Genomic DNA, 17,364 nt, shown 5'->3' on the forward strand with positions numbered 1-17,364 from the left:
CCGCGGCCCCAAACGGTGGAGTTTGCTCTAGTTCGGTCGTCTTGCGATAAGAAACCCAATCTGCCGCTGTCAGCCGGTGTCATGCCTGTAGGTAAAAACGAGTGTACAGTTTGATTTATAAATAATCAGATTTTCGCTCGTTGATGCCATGATTAATTTAACCGATTTACGATAATAGCCTGCCTACCCTACAGTAGGACATTCAGACTCATTTATGAAACCGATCGATATTGATTGCATGGATATTTGTGTTATAAAATGTCACGTCAATTTGAAGGAGTTTGCGGAATTAAATGATGATTCCAATTGAGATGTCATCTGTCATGCACTGAGCCCTGGTGGTAAGTAAACAACTCTAAAGAATAAAAATCAAATAAATGGTCAAATAAATGACATCCTGGCAAGCCTTTCTGGTAAATCCCACACATTGCAAAAAGCAGGTACTGGTCAGAAGGTTGCTGCATGCAGAATTGATATTCAACATCGCAGAATACAGACGTTTTACTGAAATGCATAAACTGCTATTGAGTTACACTAGAGTTTATATTTTCCATATTATCATAATGCATGATATTAAAAATGCATATTGAAAGCACATAGTCGATGGCCATGGTATAAATGGTATAAGTAGTGGGCTGTAGTAGGCTAGAGAGCTAGGCTTTATATCCTATGGTGTTGCTGACATGTGGTGGTGATTTCATCATCATAACTATGATATCTCTTTGTTTATTGCCTGTTTGGTTGACATCTCCCTCTCTCATCTGTCTCTCTCTCTCATTTCAATTTCAATTCAATTTAAGGGCTTTATTGGCATGGGACCAATATGCTTACATTACCAAAGCAAGTGAAATAGATAAACAAAAGTGAAATAAACAATAAAAAATAACAGTAAACATTACACATACACAAAAGTTCCAAAAGTATGAAGACGTTTCAAATGTCATATAATGTATATATAGTGTTGTAATGATGTGAAAATAGTTAAAGTATAAAAAGGAAAATAAATAAACATAAATACAGGTTGTATTTACAATGATGTTTGTTCTTTACTGGTTGCCCTTTTCTTGTGGCAACAGGTCACAAGTCTTGCTGCCGTGATGGTACACTGTGGTATTTCACCCAATAGATATGAGTTTATCAAAATTGGATTTGTTTTTGAATTCTTTGTGGGTCTGTGTAATCTGAGGGAAATATGTGTCTCTAATATCTCTCTCTCTCCCTCACTCTTTCGGGGTTGCTTTTTGATTTCTGATGTGGGGTAAGAGTGCAGTGGGGATGTTGTCATGGAGTCTGTAATCCAATCAGAGAAGAGGGGAGCGTAATCCATGATAATCCCACATCCAAAGAGACAGAGAGGGAAAGGGATGAGGGAGAAAACATGTTTGTAGATACACCATGTTCCTGTTTGAATGGAACTGCCTTTAATGTGTGTGTTGCTTCATCAGGACCCCCTGTAGAACATAATGATTCATCCCAAGGGATGTATCCCACCAAAATGTCTGAATAAAACAAATAGATAAATCAGAATTACAGTAGGCCTAGTCTTCCTTTCATCACTTGCTCTTAACGTGTGTGTGTGTGTGTGTAACTCTGCCTGTCTGCGGTCTCGTCCAGCTGCTGGCTGCCTGGGCAGAGGATCCCTGTTGCTAGGGAGACTTCACCACAGAGACATGGCACTTGAGAGAGCAAATAGAGGAGGGGCCAGAAGAAACCCTCACCTAGGGTAAACTACAGAGACAGGAGAGAGAAGAAGAGGTGGAGAGAGGAGAGGTCCAAAGAGGAAGAAAGGACTGAGGGAAGAGAAGGAGAGTCATAGAGAGTCTCAGGTAAGGGTCAGTGTATTCTGTAAAATAGAATGCCAGTAGAATGGAGAGTCATAGGGGCTCAAAAACAGAGAACCAGGAACATTGAGGAGGAAGTTAACACTGCTGTATGCTGCTGTATGGGTGTCTGGCTGTTTTTGCTCTGCATGGATCTGTGTGTCTGTGTGTGCTGTAGGATGGGTTATGACCTGGAGAGGTTTGTGGGGTACGTGAACGAGGGGCTTCTGTGCTGTGTGTGTCGGGATGTGTTGGAGCGCCCCCTCCAGGCCCCTTGTGAACATGCCTACTGCGACGCCTGCATCAGCTCCTGGCTCATACACCACCACTCCTGCCCTGAGGACAGACTTCCACTGGACATCAGCACTCTGAGACCACTGCACAGGTACACACGCTCACACAGAAACGCTCACACAGAAACACCCACGCAGACACATACACACAGAAACATACACACACTATAATATGGTTATTCTAACAACCACTGGCTGGTCTGGTCTGTGTTAGGTACATGCGTAATGACCTGTCCAGGCTCCAGATCCGTTGTGTTAACTCTGGCCAGGGCTGTGATGCCGTGTGCTGCCTGGAGACAGTTCACACACACGAGGACGAGTGTCCATTCACCTTCATATCCTGCCCCTCCACAGGTACTACAGCTCTATGTGTATTACAGTCAGTGGAGGCTGCTGATGGGAGGACGGCTCATAATAATGCCTGGAATGGATTCAATGGAATGGTAACAAACATGTGGTTGATACCATTTCATTGACTCCATTCCATCCTCCTCTCAGCAGCCTCCACTGATTACAGTGTATTACAATACAGAGAGAGTGTGTGTGTGTAAGTGTATTAGAGGAATGTATAGTATATTACATGGAAGTGTGTTTAGTTTAGACGGAGCAGAAATTATATGACACCTGTGTGAGGGGAGCAGGTGGTAGACCAGTTGTCATGGTGACATCATGCAGAGCCCAACTGGGATGAACAATGACCTTAGCTCCAGGTAGCAGTTGCTCTTAGGTACAGATCTAGGATCATCTTACCATAACCAAATCCCAACCTTTACGATTATGGGTGAAATGCAAATAAAAGACCCTAGATCTGTATTGGGGAAACATCCAACTACTCAGGGAGGGATCCCACCTACATTTTTAATGAGAAACATCCCCCAGAGGATGAGAGCCAATGCAACAGATGGATTGGGGGGGGTGGTATTAGGTGAACTCTCACGTGTCTGTGACCTGTTGTTGGCAGGTGGAGACTACATATGTTACCAGTGCGGTAGGTATCAGGGTGTTGGCGTTTGTGTGGTATTGGATTGTGTTTCATTCATTTGCATGATTAAAAACATAAGTTCTCATCCTTCAATCTTCATTTGACCTTTTGCTACTGCCTCTCTGAGTGGGGGAGTGCTTGAGTGCCATGCAATGCAGTGGAGTGGGGTAGAGGAAGGTGGAGTGGGGTAGAGGAAGGCGGAGTGGGGTAGAGGAAGGCGGAGTGGGGTAGAGGAAGGAGGAGTGGGGTAGAGGAAGGCGGAGTGGGGTAGAGGAAGGCGGAGTGGGGTAGAGGAAGGCGGAGTGGGGTAGAGGAAGGCGGAGTGGGGTAGAGGAAGGCGGAGTGGGGTAGAGGAAGGCGGAGTGGAAGAAGGCGGAGTGGGGTAGAGGAAGGCGGAGTGGGGTAGAGGAAGGCGGAGTGGGGTAGAGGAAGGCGGAGTGGGGTAGAGGAAGGCGGAGTGAGGTAGAGGAAGGCGGAGTGAGGTAGAGGAAGGCGGAGTGAGGTAGAGGAAGGCGGAGTGAGGTAGAGGAAGGTGGAGTGAGGTAGAGGAAGGCGGAGTGGGGTAGAGGAAGGCGGAGTGGGATAGAGGAAGGCGGAGTGGGGTAGAGGAAGGCGGAGCGGGGTAGAGGAAGGTGGAGCGAGGTAGAGGAAGGTGGAGTGGGGTAGAGGAAGGTGGAGTGGGGTAGAGGAAGGTGGAGTGAGGTAGAGGAAGGTGGAGTGAGGTAGAGGAAGGTGAAGTGAGGTAGAGGAAGGGGTTGGGGGTGAGAAAGACAGTGAGAGACTTTCAGTAGGTCTCAAGTGTTGCTCTCTAACTTCGTCTTTCTGTTACTGTCTGTATCCCTCTCCTTAACTCCTCTTTCCTCTCTCCACCTCCCCAGGTTGTCTGGTGCAGGTGGAGAGGAGGGGTCTAGAGTCTCACCTGTTGGAGTGTGAGTTCCGCAGCAGGGCGTGTCCTAGCGGCTGTGGCCACACACCCCTCTCTGTAAACCAATCACAGCACAACTGTGTTGCGGAGCTACGAACAGAATTGGAGCTGCTCAGGTTTGTGTGTTTGAGGTGATGGATTGAGATATATTAGTTATATCTGTGTCGTTCCTAACAAATTCTTGACAAAGCTGTGCCAATATTTACAATATTCTAGAACCTCGGGGGCGACGTCATTGCTTTTCTACAATGGATATTGTGACACGTGTGTGTTTGTGTGTGTTGCAGGGCAGAGATGTTGGGTAAGGTGGAGGAGGTGAGGCGTGAGATGGAGTCGAGGCTGGACTCTCAGAGGAGACACATGGTGCAGAAAGAGTCTCTGCTGAAGAGCGAGGTGGATGACCTCAAGGTGACACACACATATGTACTACCTATAGGAATGTGTGTGTTTGTGTGTGTGTTATGACACATCCCTGTGTGTGTGTGTAGGGCCAGGTGTCGAGGGTGATGTGTGATGTGCGGGCTCTCTTGGGGGCAGAGCGCCTGCGGAGACAGGAGCTGGCAGAAGCGGATCTAGAGAAGAGGGAGCTACTGGAGATGCTCCGGAGCCTGCAGCCATGCAGGGGCCAGCGGAACAAAGACGAGCCATTCAGAGGACTGCATCAAGAAGACGGGACAATTAGGAGCCAGCATCAAGTGGAACACCCAACCAGGGGCCTGCTGAGGGCGGGGCCAACACAGGCTTCTACCCAATCACTACCCTTGGCTTTGCCCACTCCAGCCTTATACCCGCCTACACCCCCACTGCCAGGGGAGGGGTCACGCAAGGCCTGCCCCCGCAGGCTTACCCTCGACTGCATCAAGAGCAGAGAGGTCACCGTCATCTGAGGGGCCATTCCTAATGTTACTGGGTTATGTTCAGTACTGGGTTATGTTCAGTAGGCACAAATGAGAGAAAATGCTTTAACTTCCTCAATTCCTTCTTCATTTAACCGTCACAATTTTTTAAAATCTGGTGGGGCATCCCCTGAACGCACCCTTGATGATTGGCAGATACCTGTGACATTCCTTCAACTCCAGCCTGCTGAGATCCTAAATAAAGTCTGCTGAAACCTCTGATCTCTGGTCCTCTTAAGGTACAATAGTCTTACTCCATCTACTCTAATGGATTGGAATTATATACAGCTCATCATTCATTCTTACATTGCATATACAACGTCTGTCAATCCAACCATCAATCCATCCATACTAACATACCACAGTGAGGAACACTAACACACTACTCCAGACAGCGCTCTCAATCACAGAACTTTATTGAGTCTGAACAACAATGTAAAATAACTAAAACATAATACAACAAATTCCACACATCATCATCAATAGAATCCCACAGAGGACACGTTTCCATGGAGATGATGAACTCATTATTCCTGATTGGTCCGTTAAGAGCCGTGACGGGCTGCAGTCATTGGCCAGGTTTGTTTACCTGGTGAAGGAGCGAACGTGTCGTCCCCTCCCTCCTCCGCTGCCTCCCCCACTGCTAAACTTCCCCCCCTGGGACCCCCTCCCCCCTCCTCCTCCCTGACTCAGCCACGATAGGCCTGTACCCCCACGACCTCGAGGGGCGCGGTCCCGCGGAGCCAGGCGATATGCACCTGGAAGAGAGGGAGCGAGAAGAACAAGGGTGACCATCAGTAATTGTGCATGAATGTATTATCTTGTATTCATGTTGTTCTCTGAATATGTATGTGTGTGCTTATACAGTATGTACGTGTGCATACGAGTATGTGTGTGTGTGTACCTGCAGGCTGCTGGCGTGAGGGCAGGGGGCCACGTGTGAAGTTGCTCTGCCCGCCCCTGGCATCACTGTATGTTCCTCTGTGGGTAACCGGTGGCAACAGACCACTCCACGACGTGCCACCTCGCCCACCCTCACGGCGGGCATTATAGTTACCTAGAAGGGAGGGGGATGGGAAGACATGTTAGTCAAAGTTTCTTTAAAAAGACAACAGACCCACTTGTTAGTTTACAGCGATCTGTTTGTGTGTGTCAACATACCAGACAGCAGCACTCCTTTAGGCTGCGGTGGGGTGAAAAAACGTGTCTGCTGGCTGTGGAAGGCAGCCCTGCCTCTGTTCCCAGTGAACAGGCCTCTGGTGGGGGGTTTGGGGGAGCTCTTAGGGGGTCGCTTGGGGGGCAACAGGCCCAGGGGAGTCCCAACATCTTTAAACTCCGCCGCCACAAAGTCATCCACGTGCATGCTGGGAGGGCGCGAAGTGTTCTGTTTGCGCTGCCGGAAGATGTCGTTGGAACGAAAGGGCTGTCCCCCGAAGCCCCCCCTACCTCGACCGCGAGGAGCAGCCATCATGTGGGCTCTCTTAGCTGGCTCGATGTAGTCTGACTTACCACTGCAGGGAGGAAGAGGACGACACAGGCATCTTTGTTAACATGTGGGTCACATACAATCACATTATGTACCTGAAGGTGATAAAAGTGTGTGTGTGTGTACCTGGTGATGAAGGTCTCGTGTTTGTGCTTGCCCAGCCTGAAGCCCTTGTTAGTTTTGGTATGACTGGGAGACAAAGGCTCAGACAGGAAGGAGCGTTCCAGCTCTGACTTCAGGTCCAACTCTGGACAACACTCCTGGGCCAGGCCTAGCAGGTCCACCTTCACCTAGAGACAGAGAGGTTTACTCACACACACACACACACACACACACACAAACAACACACACAACACACAGGTGTCTCACCATGTCTAGTTCAGCCTCCATGTCGTCAGTGTGGAAGGGGGAGAACCACAGAGCCTTCAGCTGCTCATCCAACACCTCCGACAACACAAACACCGTCCTGCAGGAGAGAACACAGACAGTCAGAACAGGACTCACACAGCTTCGGGTCAAAACTGGGTCCATAGCATGTCAGTGGGGCATTCAAGACAAGCCAAATTCCCCAAAAAGATTTGGAGTTCATACAGGCGCATAATTAAAAAAAACTTTTGTTAAAGGTGCACTATGCAGAAATCGCTCTGTCATTTCCTGGTTGCTAAAATTCTAATAGTTCGCCTAATTTCAGTTTGTGACAAAACAGGCAAGTACAGTGTAGAGAATCATTGTACGATCTAAACCGCATTATAAACTGGGTGGTTTAAGCCCTGAATGCTGATTGGCTGACAGCCGTAGTACATCAGAATATGACAAACACTTATTTATACTGCTCTAATTACGTTGGTAATCAGTTTATAATAGCAATAAGGCACCACAGGGGTTTGTGATATGGCCAATATACCACGGCTAAGGGCTGTGTCCAGGCACTCTGCGTCCGTGTTGCATCGTGCGTAAGAACAGCCCTTAGCCGTTCTAAACTACAGGACTGTTTTGCTATAAAAGGCTGGAACATGTTCCGGGATTCTTCCGATGACATTGAGGAATACACCACATCAGTCAATGGCTTTATCAATAAGTGCATCGAGGACATCGTCCCCGCAGTGACTGTACGAACATTCCCCAACCAGAAGCCATGGATTACAGCCAACATTCGCACTGAGCTAAAGGGTAGACCTGCCGCTTTCAAGGTGCGAGACTCTAACCCGGAAGCTTACAAGGAATCCCGCTATGCCCTGCGATGAACCTTCAAACAGGCAAAGCGTCAATACAGGGCTAAGATTGAATCATACTACACCGGCTCAGACGCTCGTCAGATGTGGCAGGGCTTGCAAACTATTACAGACTACAAAGGGAAGCCCAGCGGCGAGCTGCCCAGTGTCACGAACCTACCAGATGAGCTAAATCACTTCTATGCTCGCTTTGAGTCAAGCAACACTGAGGCATGCATGAGAGCATCAGCTGTTCCGGACGACTGTGTGATCATGCTCTCCGTAGCCGATGTGAGTAAGACCTTAAAACAGGTCAACATACACAAGGCTGCGGGGCCAGACGGATTACCAGGACGTGTGCTCCGGGTATGTGCTGACCAACTGTCAGGTGTCTTCACTGACATTTTCAACATGTCCCTGATTGAGTCCGTAATACCAACATGTTTCAAGCAGACCAACATAGTCCCTGTGCCCAAGAACACAAAGGCAACCTGCCTAAATGGACTACAGACCCGTAGCACTCACATCCGTAGCCATGAAGTGCTTTGAAAGGCTGGTAATGTCTCACATCAGCACCATTATCCCAGAAACCCTAGACCCACTCCAATTTGCATACCGCCCAAACAGATCCACAGATTATACAATCTCTATTGCACTCCACACTGCCCTTTCCCACCTGGACAAAAGAAACACCTATGTGAGAATTCTATTCATTGACTACAGCTCAGCGTTCAACACCATAGTACCCTCAAAGCTCATCACTAAGCTAAGGAACCTGGGACTAAACAGCTCCCTCTGCAATTGGATCCTGGACTTCCTGACGGGCCGCCCCAGGTGGTGAGGGTAGGTAGCAACACATCTGCCATGCTGATCCTCAGCACTGGAGCTCCCCAGGGGTGCGTGCTCAGTCCCCTCCTGTACTCCCTGTTCTACATGGTCAGGCACAACCCCAACACCATCATTAAGTTTGCATACAACAAAACAGTGGTAGGCCTGATCACCGACAACGACGAGATAGCCTATAGGGAGGAGGTTAGAGACCTGGCCGGGTGTTGCCAGAATAACAACCTATCCCTCAACGTAACCAAGACTAAGGAGATGATTGTGGACTACAGGAAAAGGAGGACCGAGCACGCCCCCATTCTCATCGACGGGGCTGTAGTGGAGCAGGTTGAGAGCCTCAAGTTCCTTGGTGTCCACATGAACAACAAACTAGAATGGTCCAAACACACCAAAAAAGTTGTGAAGAGGGCACGACAAAGCCTATTCCCCCTCAGGAAACTAAAAATATTTGGCATGGGTCCTGAGAACCTCAAAAGGTTCTACAGCTGCAACATCGAGAGCATCCTGACCGGTTGCATCACTGCCTGGTATGGCAATTGCTCGGCCTCCGACCGCAAGGAACTTCAGAGGGTAGTGCGTACGGCCCAGTACGGCCCATCACTGGGGCAAAGCTGCCTGCTTTTTTTTGGACCCCCAAGATGGTGTAGCAGTGAAGACGTGTTTGTTTTGTCCTCTTGTGTACTTTTGTATTTTTTCATATTTTTTTTGTATATATCTATTTTACATTTTTTTATTCGATTATACCTTCCGGTAACCTACCTCACCCAATGTGATACGGAATCGCTATTATTTTCAATTTTAGAACACATTCAAGAATCTCCAGAAGCTAACCAGCTAATTAGCTACAAGCTATTTAGTCATTGTTAGCCACTGCTAGCGGCTTTTACCCTCTGCACAGATACCGCCCTGTTTTTAGCCTGGATAATACTCGCTTGTCTACCAATATCGCTTGTCTACCAATATCGGACTGTCTCTCCACAACAATGCCGGATTCCTGCCGTAATCCCTGTACCACTACTTCTGATCTTCACAGCTAGCTTGCAACTAGCTAGCTCACAGCTTGCAGCTAGCTAGCTCACAGCTAGCTTTTGCTCACCGTGGCACCCAGTACCGAAGCTATTCCCTGAGGCCCACCTCCCGGCCTACTCAGCTGTTCACCCGTACCCCACTCATACACTGCTAGAGCCCAAAACTCCACCGGATCCTTGCTGTAAACTCTGGACCATGGCACCGGGTCACCGCTGCTACCGATTGGATATAGTGGCTAACGCCACTGCGAAGCTAGCACCAGTTAGCCGTGAGCCAGGCACATCTCCCGGCTAGCAAACTAAATTCCACAATACCTCTTTCGCCAACTTGGCTTTGATTCTCTGTCGACACGGCGCCCATGGTCTGCCGATGAATACTCCATCCACTGTGCCTTCATCCGGCCTCCGTCGGAGCAGACGCTCCTACTAGTCCAGGGCTACTAACTTTAAATGCCTTGTTGCTAGCGTAGTGGCGGCTCCCCTGTTCCATCTACTGCTGCCCCCTGGACACTATGATCACTTGGCTACATAGCTGATGCCTGCTGGACTGTCCATTAAATCACGGTACTCCATTCTGTTTATTTATTTTTTTATCTGTCGGCCCCAGCCGCGAACTCAGGCTCTGTGTGTAGTTAATCCAACCCTCTTTGCCTAGTCATCGCCATTTTACCTGCTGTTGTTAGCTGATTAGCTGTTGTTGTCTCACCTGTTGTTTTAGCTAGCTCTCCCAATCAACACCTGCGATTACATTATGCCTCGCTGTATGTCTCTCTCAAATGTCAATATGCCTTGTATACTGTTGTTCAGGTTAGTTATCATTGTTTTAGTTTACAATGGACCCCCTAGTTCCACTCTTCATACCTCTGATACCTCCTTTGTCCCACCTCCCACACATGCAGTGACCTCACCCATTACAACCAGCATGTCCAGAGATACAACCTCTCTTATCATCACCCAGTGCCTGGGCTTACCTCCGCTGTACCCGCACCCCACCATACCACTGTCTGCGCATTATGCCCTGAATATATTCTACCACGCCCAGAAATCTGCTCCTTTTATTCTTTGTCCCCAACGCTCTAGGCGACCAGTTTTGATAGCCTTTAGCCGCACCCTCATCCTACTCCTCCTCTGTTCCGCGGGTGATGTGGAGGTAAACTCAGGCCCTGAATGTCCCCAGGCACCCTCATTTGTTGACTTCTGTGATCGAAAAAGCCTTGGTTTCATGCATGTCAACATCAGAAGCCTCCTCCCTAAGTTTGTTTAACTCACTGCTTTAGCACACTCTGCCAACCCTGATGTCCTTGCTGTGTCTGAATCCTGGCTTAGGAAGGCCACCAAAAATTCTGAGATTTCCATACCCAACTATAACATTTTCAGAGAAGTCAGGAACCAATACAGTCAGTCAGGAAAGCAAAGGCCAGCTTTTTCAAGTAGAAATTTGTATCCTGTAACTCTAACTCTGGGACACTGTAAAGTCCATGGAGAACAAGAGCATCTCCTCCCAGCTGCCCACTGCACTGAGGCTAGGTAACACGGTCACCACTGATAAATCCATGATAATCGAAAACTTCAACAAGCATATCTCAACGGCTGGCCATGCCTTCCTCCTGGCTACTCCAACCTCGGCCAACAGCTCCACCCACCCCGCAGCTACTCGCCCAAGCCTCCCCAGCTTCTCCTTTACCCAAATCCAGATAGTAGATGTTCTGAAAGAGCTGCAAAACCTGGACCCGTACAAATCAGCTGGGCTTGACAATCTGGACCCTCTATTTCTGAAACTATCCGCTACCATTGTCGCAACCCCTATTACCAGCCTGTTCAACCTCTCTTTCATATCGTCTGAGATCCCCAAGGACTGGAAAGCTGCCGCGGTCATCCCCCTCTTCAAAGGGGGAGACACCCTGGACCCAAATTGTTACAGACCTATATCCATCCTGCCCTGCCTATCTAAGGTCTTCGAAAGCCAAGTCAACAAACAGATCACTGACCATCTCGAATCCCACCGTACCTTCTCCGCTGTGCAATCTGGTTTCCGAGCCGGTCACACCTCAGCCACGCACAAGGTACTAAACGATATCATAACCACCATCGATAAAAGACAGTACTGTGCAGCCGTCTTCATTGACCTGGCCAAGGCTTTCGACTCTGTCAATCACCATATTCTTATCGGCAGACTCAGTAGCCTCGGTTTTTCTAATGACTGCCTTGCCTGGTTCTCCAACTACTTTGCAGACAGAGTGTGTCAAATCGGAGGGCATGTTGTCCGGTCCTCTGGCAGTCTCTATGGGGGTGCCACAGGGTTCAATTCTCGGGCCGACTCTTTTCTCTGTATATATCCATGATGTTGCTCTTGCTGCGGGCGATTCCCTGATCCACCTCTACGCAGACGACACCATTCTGTCTACTTCTGGCCCTTCCTTGGACACTGTGCTATCTATCCTCCAAACGAGCTTCAATGCCATACAACACTCCTTCCGTGGCTTCCAACTGCTCTTAAACGCTAGTAAAAACCAAATGCATGCTTTTCAAACATTCGCTGCCTACACCCGTACGCCCGACTAGCATCACCACCCTGGATGGTTCCGACCTAGAACATGTGGACATCTATAAGTACCTAGGTGACTGGCTAGACTGTAAACTCTCCTTCCAGACTCATATTAAACATCGCCAATCCAAAATCAAATCTAGTCGTCTTTCTATTTCGCAAAAAAAGCCTCCTTCACTCACGCCGCCAAACTTACCCTGGTAAAACAGACTATCCTACCGATCCTTGACTTCGGCGATGTCATCTACAAAATGGCTTCCAATACTCTACTCAGCAAACTGGATGCAGTTTATCACAGTGCCATCCGCTTTGTTACTAAAGCACCTTATACCACCCACCATTGTGACCTGTATGCTCTAGTCGGCTGGCCCTCGCTACATATTTGTTGCCAGACCCACTGGCTCCAGGTCATCTACAAGTCCATGCTAGGTAAAGCTCCACCTTATCTCAGTTCACTGGTCACGATGGCAACACCCACCCGTAGCACGCGCTCCAGCAGGTGTATCTCACTGATCATCCCTAAAGCCAACACCTCATTTGGCCGCCTTTCCTTCCAGTTCTCTGCTGCCTGTGACTGGAACGAATTGCAAAAATCGTAGAAGTTGGAGACTTTTAACTCCCTCAACAACTTTAAACATCTGCTATCTGAGCAGCTAACCAATCGCTGCAGCTGTACATAGTCCATCGGTAAATAGCCCACCCAATTTACCTACCTCATCCCCATACTGTTTTTATTTATTTACTTTTCTGCTCTTTTGCACACCAGTATCTCTACCTGCACATGACCATCTGATCATTTATCACTCCAGTGTTAATATGCTAAATTGTAATTATTCCCCTACCTCCTCATGCCTTTTGCACACATTGTATATAGACTCTTTTTTTCCCTTTTTCTTTTTCTTTTTTTCTCCTGTGTTATTGACTTGTTTATTGTTTACTCCATGTGTAACTCTGTGTTGCTGTCTGTTCACACTGCTATGCTTTATCTTGGCCAGGTCGCATTTGTAAATGAGAACTTGTTCTCAACTAGCCTACCTGGTTAAATAAAGGTGTTCTCAACTAGCCTACCTGGTTAAATAAAGGTGTTCTCAACTAGCCTACCTGGTTAAATAAAGGTGTTCTCAACTAGCCTACCTGGTTAAATAAAGGTGTTCTCAACTAGCCTACCTGGTTAAATAAAGGTGAAATAAATAAATAAAATATTTAAAAAATCCAGGCGGTGTCAAAGGCCCCAAAAATTGTCAAAAACCACAGCCATCCCAGTCATAGACTGTTCTCTCTACTACCGCATGGCAAGCAGTACCGGAGTGCCAAGTCGAGGACAAAAAGGCTTCTCAACAGTTTTTACCCCCAAGCCATAAGACTCCTGAACAGGTAACCAAATGGTTACCCGGACTATTTGCATTGTGTGCCCCCCCCAACCCCTCTTTTATGCTGTTGCTACTCTGTTTATCATATATGCATAGTCACTTTAACTATACATTCATGTACATACTACCTCAATTGACGCGACCAACCAGTGCTCCCGCACATTGGCTAACCGGGCTATCTGCATTGTGTCCCACCACCCGCCAACCCCTCTTTTTATGCTACTGCTACTCTCTGTTCATCATATATGCATAGTCACTTTAACCATACCTACATGTACATACTACCTCAATAAGCCTGACTAACCGGTGTCTGTATATAGCCTTGCTACTGTTACTTACCTATACACACACATTTTTTTCGCCACTATTGGTTAGAGCCTGTAAGTAAGCAAGCATTTAACTGTAAGGTCTACTATACCTGTTGTATTCGGCGCACATGATAAATAAACTTTGATTTGATATTGGACATATACCACACCCCCTCGGGCCTTATTGCTTAAGTGAAATATATCTTCCATGACTGTTTCTGCTGTTTGAAGCTGGTGTGCAAAACCGAAAGTAAAAGATGCAAAAATGAAATTTAAGAACTGGAAGCATAAAAATAGCGCACATATAACAGACCTACCGCTTCTAGACGTGCGTTCAGTGAGAATGACAGATCTATAACTCACATTTCTATGTGAATTTGTTCAGCTCGCACAAAAAGTTACATATTGCAGCTTTAACGGTGTCTATTGGGCCAACAGTGTCAGTGGGCGGTACCTGTGGTTGAACTGGGCCAATAGCGTGTCAGGGTTGGGTAGAGTGGGCTCCATCTCAGGGGGAGAAGATGTGTCCATAGTGCTCTCCAGCGTCTGCCGTAGACCAATCACATTCTCCAACAGGGTCTCCAATGAATCCTCCTCCTTGCACAGCTTCTACAAACACACACAACAGTTACTTCCACTACTTCCAACCGGAGATCTGTACTTGCATTTATAATCATTACTATCATTACACACACTGTGTGTGTGTGTGTGTGTGTACCGTGATGTGTTTCTCTAGTGTGTTTAGAGGGTGTGTGTCAGTCTCCTCCCACTGCAGCAGAGCCTTCATCTCTGACCCAGTCAGAGCCACAGACCTTGGGGGCGGAACCAGCCCGGACTCTTCCCCTCCACTCTCCTCCCCACAGCAACTCTGGGTATGAGAAGAGAGAAAGTGACAGAGACAATGATTAATGATATATGGGCGGATCGGCCTTCACATCGGCAGATAATGGTTGACTGGATAATGGTTGATCATGTTAATAATGGTTGATCATGTTGAAATGGACTTGTTTGGGGTTTTACCAGAGGGTCAGTGTTGAGGATCTGTCGTAGGAAGTCCAGCAGAGCAGAGAGGAGTTCAGCTGAGTCTTTCCTGAAGGAGAACACCTGTCTCTTCAACAGAGCACACACACTGGCACTGTGCTTCTTCAGAGCCCTAAAAACACACCTCTAAAGTTGAATTCGGTGTTCCACAGGGTTCAGTGCTTTAACCACTACTATTGTCTATATACACATGCTACACTTGCATTGATCTAAATTCCTGGCAGTGAGGAGTGTGTGTGTACCCTTTGAGGTGGTAGAGTCCATAGTCATGTTCTGTGAGGAACATGAGTGTCCTGAGACAGGTGAGGAGCAGAGCGGCACTGCTCTCTCCGTTCCCCAAAACCTCCATCAGAGAGTCGCACACTGATGAGATCATTTCCCGTCCTGGCAGGGCATTGGCCAGTTGCTCAGCCTCTGACACACACCCCTCGCCTGGGTGGGGCACCACCAGAGAGATGTCCTAACACACACAAACACACATACACACAGCAGAGTTAACCCAATGAGTCCCACCATTTATAAAAACGTCTGTAGAGTCAGAATGATATGAGATGCTTGGCAAAAGCTGACTGTCAGGAATACAAACATGTAACATGTTTAGTCTCTGATGCTCATAAACTACACAAGAGTCGTTAGAAGTTCTTCTACATAGAAGACCATAGTAAATCCCAGGACATAGTGTCTATAACACTAAGGGGTTCTTCTACATAGAAGACCACAGTAAATCCCAGGACATAGTGTCTATAACACTGTGATAAGCTCACATAGTTGCTGTTATAAACTCTGAACAGTTGTCACTGACTAGTTAGATATTCATTTTCCAGTGAGCAAACCATTTCTGTACTTAGAGCATTCTTATAACTACATTTCTATCGGGTTTTTGCTCTGTCAATAAAACTCATGAATGCAACTGTTTATGTGAAATAGTTAGGTGTTCTACTTGTAGCCCTGGTTGTCCTGAAAAGAACATGGTAAAACACTTCATTGTGAGACTAAATATAACAGCTGGACATGCAGATAAATGAAAGTCAGATCAATGTCTTGGGACTGATGGGGTTAAACACCTTTCTCTATCCCTCTACTGCTCCCTCTTACCTGGCTCAGCCTGATATACGACCCCCTGCTAGTCTGACACATAGTTCAGACTAAAGAGCATCCACAAAGACCTACATGTTTATGAACATAACACGCATCAATTCACCCCATACCTCTCCATTGTTATAGCTGGAGGAAAGACAACAGCTAGTGGATGAAGTGCATTAGCTTCATACAATACCAGGTGCTTCGTGTGTTACCTGGTCACACAGTGACTGCAGGACAGTTCCCACCAGCTCTGCACAGTGCTGTTGTGGCAGGGCGTGGTCAGCAACGGGAACCAATAGGGACAGTAGCAGGGGGAAGATATCAGCCAATGGCTCGTCTCCAGGGGCGGAGCCAGAGAGCAGGTGTAACGTTGCGATCTTACAGGCTCTCTGGGAAACCAGGGTGTCGAATAGAGAGAGGAGACGCAGGACCTGCCCCCAACCCGGACTCTTACCCTCAACACTGAAAAACACAACCACACATACCGAAATCACAAACACAACCACACATGCCAAAAATCAAAACACAACCACACATACCAAAATCAAAAACACAACCACACATACCAAAATCAAAAACACAACCACACATACCGAAATCAAAAACACAACCACACATGCCGAAATCAAACACAACCACACATACCAAAATCACATACACATACCGAAATCAACAACACAACCACACATACCGAAATCAACAACACAACCACACATACCGAAATCAACAACACAACCACACATACCGAAATCACAAACACAACCACACATACCAAAATCACAAACACATACCGAAATCAACAACACAACCACACATACCGAAATCACAAACAGAATCACACATACCAAAATCAAAAACACATACCGAAATCAAAAACACATACGGATATCAAAAACACAGCCACACATACCGAAATCAAAAACACAACCACACATACCGAAATCAACAACACAACCACACATACCGAAATCAACAACACAACCACACATACCGAAATCACAAACACAACCACACATACCAAAATCACAAACACATACCGAAATCAACAACACAACCACACATACCGAAATCACAAACAGAATCACACATACCAAAATCAAAAACACATACCGAAATCAAAAACACATACGGATATCAAAAACACAGCCACACATACCGAAATCAAAAACACAACCACACATACCGAAATCAAAAACACAACCACACATACCAAAATCACAAACACATACCGAAATCAGCAACACAACCACACATACCAAAATCACAAACACATACCGAAATCAACAACACAACCACACATACCGAAATCAAAAACACAACCACAAATACCGAAATCACAAACACAACCACACATACCGAAATCATAAACAGAATCACACATACCGAAATCACAAACAGAATCACACATACCGAAATCAAAAACACAACCACACATACCGAAATCAAAAACACAACCACACATACCGAAATCAAAAACACAACCACACATACCGAAATCAAAAACACAACCACACATGCCAAAATCAAAAACAC

General features: G+C 47.0%; 2 protein-coding genes across 5 annotated transcripts in view; one reads left to right on the forward strand and one right to left on the reverse strand.

Moving 5' to 3' along the window:
- The first annotated feature begins 82 nt into the window (after positions 1–82).
- On the forward strand, positions 83–5,136 carry LOC109880370 (RING finger protein 151-like). 2 transcript variants are annotated; one of them, XM_031836649.1, is made up of 7 exons: positions 83–341; positions 1,615–1,826; positions 1,999–2,205; positions 2,328–2,467; positions 3,974–4,136; positions 4,308–4,428; positions 4,509–5,136. In XM_031836649.1, exons 3-7 carry the CDS (start codon positions 2,000–2,002, stop codon positions 4,905–4,907), a joined length of 1,029 nt encoding a protein of 342 aa, XP_031692509.1. In that variant the 5' UTR covers positions 83–341; positions 1,615–1,826; position 1,999; the 3' UTR covers positions 4,908–5,136. The 2 variants fall into 2 exon arrangements, with proteins under 2 accessions (XP_031692509.1, XP_031692511.1); XM_031836651.1 differs by having other exon boundaries at positions 4,558–5,136.
- Positions 5,137–5,314: 178 nt separating this feature from the next.
- Positions 5,315–17,364, reverse strand: part of LOC109883291 (protein virilizer homolog) — a 37,767-nt gene continuing 25,717 nt past the window's right edge. For 2 of the 3 annotated variants that reach the window (XM_031836644.1, XM_031836636.1), the window contains exons 16-25: positions 16,044–16,293; positions 14,991–15,208; positions 14,728–14,860; positions 14,426–14,575; positions 14,162–14,316; positions 6,772–6,868; positions 6,529–6,692; positions 6,078–6,427; positions 5,821–5,973; positions 5,315–5,674 (exon numbers count right to left, since the gene is read on the reverse strand). In XM_031836644.1, the coding sequence (XP_031692504.1) occupies positions 5,502–5,674; positions 5,821–5,973; positions 6,078–6,427; positions 6,529–6,692; positions 6,772–6,868; positions 14,162–14,316; positions 14,426–14,575; positions 14,728–14,860; positions 14,991–15,208; positions 16,044–16,293 (1,843 nt within the window). In that variant the 3' untranslated portion in view covers positions 5,315–5,501. The remainder of the gene's footprint in view (positions 5,675–5,820; positions 5,974–6,077; positions 6,428–6,528; positions 6,693–6,771; positions 6,869–14,161; positions 14,317–14,425; positions 14,576–14,727; positions 14,861–14,990; positions 15,209–16,043; positions 16,294–17,364) is intronic. The other variant, XM_031836642.1, reaches the window with a different exon arrangement.

The sequence above is a fragment of the Oncorhynchus kisutch genome, linkage group LG2 (genome assembly GCF_002021735.2).
Source record: "Oncorhynchus kisutch isolate 150728-3 linkage group LG2, Okis_V2, whole genome shotgun sequence".
NCBI lineage: Eukaryota > Metazoa > Chordata > Actinopteri > Salmoniformes > Salmonidae > Oncorhynchus > Oncorhynchus kisutch.

Coding starts and splice junctions, on each gene's coding strand:
- LOC109880370 (XM_031836649.1), top strand. CDS start 2,000: ATGGGTTATGACCTGGAGAGGTTTGTGGGGTACGTGAACGAGGGGCTT. Junction 2,468..3,973: donor CATATCCTGCCCCTCCACAG/GTACTACAGCTC, acceptor CCACCTCCCCAG/GTTGTCTGGTGCAGGTGGAG. Junction 4,429..4,508: donor GCGAGGTGGATGACCTCAAG/GTGACACACACA, acceptor GTGTGTGTGTAG/GGCCAGGTGTCGAGGGTGAT.